General features: G+C 35.3%; 1 protein-coding gene across 2 annotated transcripts in view; it reads left to right on the top strand.

The window, feature by feature from the left end:
• Positions 1-7,294: 7,294 nt before the first annotated feature.
• LOC140135852 (calretinin-like) overlaps positions 7,295-11,151 on the top strand; it is a 176,979-nt gene continuing 173,122 nt past the window's right edge. Inside the window, exon 1 of one of the 2 annotated variants that reach the window (XM_072157491.1) lies at positions 7,295-7,597. In XM_072157491.1, the coding sequence (XP_072013592.1) occupies positions 7,450-7,597 (148 nt within the window). In that variant the 5' untranslated portion in view covers positions 7,295-7,449. The remainder of the gene's footprint in view (positions 7,598-11,151) is intronic. The other variant, XM_072157492.1, reaches the window with a different exon arrangement.

The raw sequence follows: 11,151 nt of genomic DNA, 5'->3' as shown, positions 1-11,151 counted from the left end.
TTTGATCAGTTTAACGTAATTCATAATAAATTGTTATACTTAATTTCTGTTTCATCTTGTTTATTTCGAGATAGTCATTCCCGTTCCCGTTCATTCCCTCATCCCTTGGGACTCAAAATCTGGTACCTCGCTCTTCTTCCCCATGACTAATTCCCCAATTAAAATTCATACTAGTAGCATCGTCAAAAATGTCGCAATGAATAAAGGCGTTTATCATTGGTATTTTTTTTTATCTTGGTCGTTACACTTTGAAGGTGAACTTCTATGACTGCTTGTTTATTCCAAACGTCATATTAGAGACATTTGGAGGTGCGCCCTCCAAATGTGACTTTGGTTTTTATAATTCTGAGGACGCTGCTTACACAGATAGATAGTTGCTAAATGTATACGGTGTGATAATACGGTATACGCAAATTAAGAAAGAGAAAATGTCCGGAGCTTTACCATGTTTACGTTATGACTGTGGCTTGTGACGTATTGCTTAAACAGTTTTGATCTGATAAGTTTTAAGTGCCGTTATACTGTTACCTGAAACAGTTAGCAACCTGGACAACCGATTCTTTTGTTAAGCAAGGCTCACTCAGTCATTTAATGTGGCAATACAAACGATCGAATTTGGTGTTGAAACGAGCTAAATTTTGAGTTACACCTTTTCAATGTAAAATTAATTTTCTCGGCCAAATGAAATGCAATCATTTTCATTTTTTCAGTAAATGTCAGGTCAAATTGTAGTGCTTGATACTTATTTTTTTTTAAATCCTAGTGTTAAACTTAGGCGTGAAATTCAGTCATTTCGTGTAAGATTTTCGATTTTGATAGGCTTAAACTCTGCCCGCGAGCCTTTTCTTGGATCAACCTTTTAGCTTTTCAAAGTAATATAGTTCGCTAATGAAGGATTTTTCCCAACTTTCTAACGCACATCACCGTGAGCGATATATCATAGTTTTGTCAGAATTTACGTTTTGATTTCACCATTTTTTCACCGGCTGAAATTTTTTCAAAATCAACGCGTGAAATATAAGGCATTGTGGATCGATATCCCTGGGTTTAATAGGAATACCGGCATGATACAGTGTTGCCAGAACTTCAATATAGCAACGAAATTCCCTGGGCTAATAGCGCTCCTATACTGATCATGTTTATAGCACGATGAGGATATTTCATCATCACGTGAGTGATTCGGACCAATGTGTTGAAATTTGCTTCTCCTCAAAACAACTTTGCCCGAAGGCTTACATGCAATTGGGCAATATTTTAAACAAAACTTTCTATTACAAAACATTATATTACGCTGTATGTTTTTTATGATCAAGCAAACTGTTTGGAACACACTTCCAAAGAAATAACCTTCGTAACGCCCCGTAACACCGCACACACCTCTGCACCCACCCCACCCTATAGGCCTACATGTACTTGATATTACATAATAATATATAGCATAGCTATACATTTAGGTATAGCGCTTAATTATGACAAATATGGTTAGGCCTATATATAGGCCTACATGTCAGATTAAAAACAAACCCGAACACTGATGAATCTCTACAGAAACCCGAACACAAGTCTGAAGGGTGTAATGAAAATGGCAACCCGCGATGGGGGGGGGGGTAGGTCATACAAAATTCACATGGAGATAGGAGGGACAGAAGATTAACATCCCCTATAATAACACGCTAATTTTTCTAGGTTTGGACCGTGGATTTTCATGAACCTCAAGCGTGCGTCTCTTAATACGGACTAACCTAGGTAAACAAACACACAGACAGACAAAATGGTTTTCATAATCATGGAATCCATATAAATTGAAATTGCAGGCTATCACGGGAGCAAATTTTTAAAATTCACCTCATTTACCAGAAAACCCAATTGGGGATTTGGGCTACCAAATCGCTAGTCGGGCAATCTTCATGATCTTTGCTTTTCTATGGAAAATTGCCCTGGATGACAACAATGAAAATATCGACTATTTCTGCTGGTTACGCACGAGATAAAAGCACCGAGTTTGACATTTTCAGAGCATGAAGGGAAAAAGGGTAAAATAAAAACGGAAATTCTGACAAAACTATAATATATAGACCCACACGATGTGCTTTACAGAGGTGGGAAATATCTTTCTTTAGCAAACTATATTAGTTTGAGACGCTAAAAATCAATTCCGTAAAAAGCTCGCAGGCGAACTGAAGGCCTATAAAAATCAAAAATATCACACTAAGATACAATTTGATGCTTAATTTTAACACCAGGATTTAAAAAAAAATGTATATCCAAGCACCAAGTTTTTAACTGACATTACTGAAAAAAAAAAAAATTGCTTTATATTTGACCGAGAAAATCAATTTCATAGCAAAAAGGTGTATCTCTGAATTGTGCTGATTTTAACATGTATCGATCGACTTTTAGCGCGACTAAGCATTTCTAAAGAATCGGTTGTCCAGGTAGGTGACTGGAAAACGAAACGCACTCCAAATCAACTGAAAATCATTTAACAGCCCAATTATTGATTGATTTTAACTTTGGTTTAGAAACGAAAACATAATGAATGTTGCCTCCCATTTTCCTGCGAAGTATCGTTTCCGATTGTAATGTATGGTAGCTGCTCGTTGTTAGATTTATTGACTCCAAGAAGGCCTTTGATTATATCAACAGGAAGGTCGTGTTCTTTTAGCTGGTATCTCATTGCAGTACAGTAGAACAATGCTGTTATATGAAGAATGGCAACATATGCGATCTATTCCATGTATATACTGGGGTATTGCAAGGAGATGTTTTAGCTCCCCTTTTATTGATTGTATTCATTGACTATCTGATGAAGAATGCTATTAAGGGACGGACTGCTGATGGAATTGCTCCGCTCGAATCGTCCATCTCATGGACATAGGCACAGTTGATTGGAGCAGCAGGTGCAGCAGAAGGTCTTGGTCTTATCATCGGTGTACCTACATACGAGTACTTGACAACCTACAGCGACGACTCCAAGTGTATGGAGATAACATCAATCATGTAACCCGTGTCTTCAATACGTTGGTTCAATGCTGGCTTCCAATATTAGTATTCTAATCAGAAAGAATCAGAGAGTGTCAACTCACTGTTACCTAGGATTCCCATCTCAAACGTTATAATGGTTATAGAAAAATTAGACAACATCGAACAAAACAACCTTGTTTAAGCCGTTTTCTTAATTACTTTGATATACGGTGCCACGTGGGAAAAAATACTATTAACCGAAAGGAAGACACTTAATTGTGTGTCTGTAGTTTGTGTATTTTGGGAAATTGGAACAAATACAGAGAAGTCCAACAACCTGTATTAAAGCAAATTAAGTAGGCCACAATACCTTTTCAACAAAGACTGTGCTAAATAGTATAAGGCTGTGGAATATATGTGATATGATATCTAGTGATATAAACTGAGCTCAAAAAGAAACTTTTTTTTTTTACAACTTGTGAATCACAAGGCACATTCTCCGATAAAGTGTCCAAAAAGCCAAATCTGTGTCGCCCATAGTTACAAGTCGTATTCAGACTTGTTTCGTCAGAAAGAAATGACTTTTATTAATATAACTGATACTTAGGAGTTGCTTTCTAAAGTGTGTGGGGCTAGAGGTTGTAACATGCCTAGAAAGTATAAAACAATAAAGCTGATTATACATATCCATTGTTTTCCTCCATGTCGCCAGCCAAGGTGCGTTCCGTATAATGTGTCCCTGTTCGCTATACATGCGCGCATAATAATGGATTATATGTACTTTTCATTAGCTGGTATCATGCCCTAATTATAAAGTATAAAACACCACAACGCAGGTTATTAAATTTTTCCAACAGGGCTTTGAGACTATGTCGCCAATATTGTTCACATATACGTTACCATATTTCTAATGGATAGCAATCTGTCAAAATAACTAGCTATATGAATGTTTTCATGTCTGATGGATCAAGCAGGCTCCATAGTTATATTATATATGTGGTACATAACACAATGGTTTCAAAGTAAAACAAATCAGGTCTATTAATGGCAAAAAATCCTGACGTTACGTTCATGTCGTCACAGATACGTTACCTAAATTCTACTCCCCTCGGAAAAAACGCTGTGATAAATGAAGCCAAATACCATACCAGACTTTAGTACATTGGGTGATGACTGATCAAGTATTAGTATTAAGTCGGTAAGTTTTTACACTTGCACGATTAAGACAAAAGTGTGAAAGGGCTTCACAGATACGTTACCACTGATACGTTACCACCAATGCGTACAAGTAATATTGCTCAAAAATGAAGTATTGTTGAAAAATCACCCATGCATTGTTTTGTGCTCTGAAACTATTAAAGTTTACGATTCTGAATGATTTTCATGAATTCTTCGTGGTTGGAATTTTGCAATTACCGAGACCAAACTTGGACGCTTTATCGGAGAATGAGCCACAAGGTCATATCTTAAAATACTGTCCATCAAAATGAACCAAAATTACACACAGGATTACTTCAATACTCTACTCAAAACACATGTCAATGACCAAGCAATTGTCCAACTGACACAACAGCAAACTGCACTGACATGGGACAGCTTCCTGGTTCACCTTCCCATCCCATCTTGGCACCCAGCACAAAACTGTGAGAATGCACAAAAGATCCACAGATGATAAAGCGGTGCTGCTTTCTGCTTTTCATGCACCTTTTTCATGAAACAGGTCTTGTTCCACACTAGTCCACTTTAATACTCTATGGTGTTATCATGTGTGCAATGATCTTGTAATCATTCTCACATATTTCTTGTGCTGGGTGCCAATTATTGGGCTGTAAATGTGGTCCAGGAAGCTGTTCCACGTCAGTGCAGTTTGCTGTTATGTCAGTTGGATAACTGCTTGGTTACTGACATGTGTTAAGAGTAGAGTATTGAAGTGAACGTGTGTGTAATTTTGGTCCATTTTGATGGACAGGATTTTAAGATATGACCTTGTGAAAAATTATAAGTTTCTTTTTGAGCTCAGTTTAGAATATAATGAAGCCAATGTTTACCTTGAATTCCTTTATAATGAGCATGTGGGACTCCTCATCACTGCATGTGTTGTTTGGAGTTGCCATGCCAAGTTCAAGACATCCACAATATCAAATCTAGATGCCATCTCAATATGCTCTTTGTAACAACTGTAAAAGAAATATATACAATCATCTAAGACCTGTTGTGACATTAGCCTGTAATCCTAAGCAATAGCAAAAACAGCAAACCAACGTCATGGGGATTGCTTCGCTGTGCTACCCTTCTCGACCAATGATATACAAGCCTGGGAACATGCGTGCTCAGCATAGATTGGTAGAGCAGTAGGAGCTTCTAATCCATAGGATGTTCTATAACGAAGCACCTTACCGGATCTGTTATGCCAGCTAGTCCCAGCGTCGCCTGTTGTTGATGCACACTTTTGGCGCTCCGTCAGATCACATGACTCTGCTGTGAAAGTTCCCAGATCTAACTTGGTCAGCCACAAAAGAAAATTCTTCCCCTTTCACCCTGCGTATGGAATGTCTTTCCTAAGCATATTGCATCTAACCAGGAAATGCAGACCTTCAAATGTGAGGTAAATTGCTATCATGGCGCCAATCCGTCGACACTACCTAACTGCTGTTTATGCCTTGACATGTAAAAAAATTGATAATAAGCATATGTGCCTATTAACGAGTTGCTCCGACAAGGACAAATTTTAGGCTAGTTTGAAAAATTATTTTGCTTTTAATTGACAAATATCTGTGTTACAGATATTTTAGTGCAGGGCGATCTATTCAAAGTATAGCAATAGATGAATACAAACTTTATATAGCTCGCCCTGCACACTACAACATTCACGTGGTACCTATGCATTGAACCATAACTGACCCATTCCATGTCAACTCCAGGGATGTGCACCGCAGCACCTCTTCAATGTTCAATTTTTTTTGCTGTGTAGTGGTAGATATTGATGAGAAAGTAAAATCCTGAAAATTTGAGCTTCATACTCCATTTCGTTTTCCCGTGGCATCAATTTGAAACGCGAAAGACGACGTTTGGAGGTCCATAAATGTATAAAGGGAACCCCCTACCACTTTGAAAAGTATGTATCCTGTGGTACTTTTTTGTGTATAATTCAAATCTGGCATCAGAAAACTTGTAACTCCTTTATTTTAAAAGATATAGGGCCCTCAAAATGCAACTTCGTCCATCCAGGACCAACTTCGGGGGGTCAGAACTCCAAAAGTAAAAATAATTTTATTGTCCATTTTTTGCCAGTCATAGCCGTTTGGTAGGATACTCTTATCCAATATTGAGCCTATTAGAATACTTAGAACTAGCTGAGATATTACCCATGCAAAACCCCAATTGTACATTTTTGTACATTTTGACCCCCCCCCCTGAAAACCAATGTCAGACATTTTGACCCACCGTCAACTTCAGGTATGTTGAAAATATGTCCTTGGACAACATTTCTGAGAGATATTGGCTTGGGGTCTTGATGGCATCAACACATCAGTTAGGTTTTATCTCACCTAAAAGAGGTGCTGCGGTGCACACACATCCCCGGAGTTGACATAAAATGGGTCAACTGATTATGATGATATTTTAGTGCAGGGCGATCTATTCAAAGTATAGCAATGATGAATACAAACTTTGAATAGATGGCCCTGCACTACAATATTCACGTGGTACCTATGCATTGAACCATAGATCTCAAAGAACTACTAATCACTCGCAGCTGTAAGATTAGTATCATTGAAAAGAGCGGTATTGTGTTCAATCTATGATTGCCGACATACACAGGTGATGAGTGCATCCTGCTTTTAGTGCAGGGCGATCTATTCAAAAATTGTACTCATCTATTTCTATGGTAGTTAATCCGATTATTACAAAACTGATTATGATGATTGTTGCTGAGATTTTGTATATTATTTTGTCTCAGTAAGCGTTATGTTATTGGACATTCTATTTGTTTGTGACTATAATTATATAAATACTAGCGAAATATTAATAATATTTAAACTAATATGAAATAAGTAATATCAAGATTTCTATATAAGAGGACCCATTTGAGGATTCCCAAATATTGGATTGTCAATTTGAAACGCCTTTAAACAAAGCATGTCCAGCCCTTGCTGCGAGGGACACCTATAAAATAATTTCACTACGCCTCCAGCGTTTGGCTTTCAACGTCCTTTGCTGCGACCTGTTAGCTCTAAATTTATCGCAATCAGTCAAGCCAACTAAGCAACGCAATCTACGCCTGCGCAGAGATAATTGCATTTTATTTTTACCAGGCCAATGAGTAATATTGGTGAGCACCTTGCGCAGTATATCATCAATTCATTGATATACACAACCTTACTGGATAAATACATACTCGTTTTATACTGCACTAGATATCTGTCCACAACAGCCTCGTTTTATATATTTTGTTTCTGTGTTGTTGCTAAGAACCACATCACCAGAATGTCTTCTTTGTTTCATAAAGTCGGATCAGGATCGCGAAAGGGACGCAGAAAAAGCTCATATGATAATTTTTTGGAGAAATACCCGTCGACAAATAAGCTTACAGCTGATGCCTTTGCCAAGATCTGGGGCAACTACGATACAAACGGTAAGGCATTGTGTGCATGAAATTGTTATGATGTTTAACGTGGTGGTGTTTTTGTTTGATTTTCATGCTGTTACTTAATGTTAGAGTATTTTACAAATATTGTACTTGTAAAATACTGTATGACACCATGTTCCTTCGAATAATGTGTTATTTCAAAACAAATTTGACACCATATCATCCTTTTCATATTTGAATCCTCAGAAAAATATAAAAAATAAATATAATGACACTGCAGCATATGCAAACACTTCATACATACAGATATTCAATTTGCAATTATACCGATACAATTAACGGCGGGATTATTAATTTCTAATTTAGTCCCTTGATTACGTAATCAAAGTAATTGGTACATCTTTTAAATTACCATCTTTATGAATAACGATGGTCAATAAGCAATTTAAAGTTAAGATGTCTGACAAATTAATTAGATCAACTGCATCAACGTTGTATCATAATAAAGTAATAATTCTCTAAAGGTACTCAAGTCCGTGTATGTAAACACGAATGACAACGTTGTAAGGCAGATTGGTAAGGCAGTAACATACCTTTTCAGTTAATAATGTTAGTGTCCATGTTCACTTTGCCTTCATATGGCCTAATAAATCATAGGAACATTTTTGCATGTTTCAACACGCGAAATTCAAAATTGCACAGTTCTCTGCATGCGATATACTGATGAATACTATACCTTGATATTCAAACTACTGAATTCTTAGGCAATTATCTTGTAAACACAAGAATATAGAACAATAATAAGTCCCTTATACATAAAACATTACTGACGTTTACTTGATTAACTATATACAGTATCAGATCATCCGCATGATTGAGTTTGTTTGATATGATATACTACACAGTTGTTTATGTTGTTGAATAGTCTAGGTCATTCACGTAGTTTATCAACAGCATCCGGATTCGTGTGTAAAACGCTATACACAATTCTCGTCAGTAGAAGCTTATAGCGATACACGTCTTTATACATTACATTACAAGCGCATGTACATACATTGGAAATTCACGAATGTACCATATTTTAAAGAAAAAATTTAATTCATGATTATTACTATTTTCATACATTTATTTACTATCGTTGTTATTGTTGTTCATGGTTTTTGTTTTGAAAGTGTGCTGGTTATTGCTTCGTTTAGTTTTAATTGATGTTTGTTTCGAATTGTTTTTATTACTTTTCATTCTGGATATAAACCCAGTGCAAACAAAGACAAGAGATTCGCGACTTTCACATGTTTGTTTATTTATTTATTTATTTATTTATTTATTTATTTATTTATTTATTTATTTATTTATTTATTTATTTATTTATTTATTTATTTATTTATTTATTTATTTATTTATTTATTTATTTATTATTTATTTAACCTGGGGTGACAATCAATGTACTGGTACTGTTCTCGCTTGGTTCTAAGACAGGAGTATGGACGGAAGTGTTCCAAACTAGCAATTTATAATGTTTTATATCAAGAGTCAATATTTTTGTATATAATTAAAATATTCTCGGAATTGAATGGACATGGTAATGAACAATAACAATAGCCAGGCCATTAAAAGCCACGAATTTATTGTACACAGAAGCCAAGTTATTAATTAGTATCCAAGAAAACAATGATTTCTCCATTAACATCTACGGATCAGTGATCTGCAAGACAACAGGTGAATACGGTATTGGTTTTATTATATTAATTAAGGGTAATAATTTAAGTTAAGTATTAATCTAGAGGAAGGCAGTATATTATTACAATGTGTATCAAAATAATATGATCATATCAGTCTTGATTCTTATTGCAAAATTGCTTCTTCCAAATTTAAAATTGGGATCCTCTGGAAATTTCCTGAGATTGACCAGATATTTTTAACATTAAGCAATGCAATAAATAAGCTTGATCTTATGTTGCATTTTGAATCATTTTATGTTGGATAAGCAGTACCAAAATGATACTTTCAATAGCCAAGCCTCTTGGCTTTCTGGTTAACACAGCTTTAACACAAATAGATGTATATAGTTGGAAGTTGCATAATCTCTACCAAAATGATCCTTTCAATACAGCTTATCTCATGACTTTCTGGTTAACATAGCTCAAACACAAACATAAATATATATCTATGATTTTAGATCTAGTAAGGAAAATAATTATAAATATACACAGATACGACTTCAAAAACCGAAATATTTCAATAGAAGTTGCATAATCACTACCAAAATGATCCTTTCAATATAGCTTATCTCACGGCTTTCTGGTTAACATAGCTCAAATACAAACAGAAAATATGTATTTATGATGTTAGATCTAGTAAGAAAAATGATTATAAATATACACATATACGATTTCAATAACCGAAATATTATTTACTGTTAACACTGTGGTCATAATTCAGTACTGAATAAACTATAGCAAAAGTGTATTATTATTATTAGTCCAGCAAATGTAATAGATCGTGACCAGCAAGCACGTGAGCCCAATATAGCTGATTATTTTTTTTTTTTTTTTATCAATTTATGTGATTAATAAAGATAGGCAGCGCTTTATCTATCCCACATGCCTAAGTTATTTTACTTAATTTTCTGTTTTCCTGTTTTCGCATTTCAAAGGTCATTACTACTAGCTTACATCTTACCTATTTGTAGAATAGCCAAATCTATATTTTGAACTGGTACTATTTTCTATTAATATGGGATTTTATGAGAGGATTCAAAAAATAATGTTGTTGAAAATATCAACATCTCGAAGTTCTTGAATTTGCAAACAAAATACATTTGACTCTGCAAAAAAGAAATTGTATACACAATTGCTGTTCAGCCATTTTGTTGTCGAACGTTGCTATATAAATAATAGGAAATTTGGCTACAATGGTCTATTTCGTTTTAAATCCACACTCCCTCTGTGGAGGGTTTAGTAACAGTCTTTAGCTGGGGGAATATGGTTTTCAAATTATGGAAATACTCACTTCAGTTTTGGAAGATATAAATTTAGGTAAAGTCATGAACAAGGAAAGTATGAGTTTCAAAATTATTTACCGTAGCCAATTCCATTTGAAACACATACTCCTATAGAAGATTTCAAATGGAATAATGCAATTAGGAGCCGATTATTATTATAGGGCAGAAACCATTACACACATGTTCCAAATACATGAAAACAGGGACATTTTAGGCATATACCAAGTGAGGAGATAAGACCATGCACATTTTGAGCTCCTAATTACAATTATAATGTACTCTCTTACACCGAGTGGTACATAGATTATTAAAATAAGAAGCACCATTCCATTACTTGTTGTGAACAGGTAGTTCATCAATTGCTCGAGATTCAACGCACAAACTGTCATTGACAATACTCGTCAGATAGACGTTAGTCCGGTGCAAACAATAATTGGACCCAATGGTGTCCTGTCAAATGGTCTGAGGTTAGAGTGTTTATGCCTGCGTAGTGCACTATAAATCATTGCGCTTTTTTTTAAAAATATATATAATAATTTTGTTTTACATACACTGAGTAAAGTCTTTCTTCCTTGTTGATGAAGGTGTTAAGGAAAGA

The sequence above is a fragment of the Amphiura filiformis genome, chromosome 16 (assembly GCF_039555335.1).
Source record: "Amphiura filiformis chromosome 16, Afil_fr2py, whole genome shotgun sequence".
Lineage (NCBI taxonomy): Eukaryota > Metazoa > Echinodermata > Ophiuroidea > Amphilepidida > Amphiuridae > Amphiura > Amphiura filiformis.
This window is presented reverse-complemented; position numbering and strand designations above follow the sequence as displayed.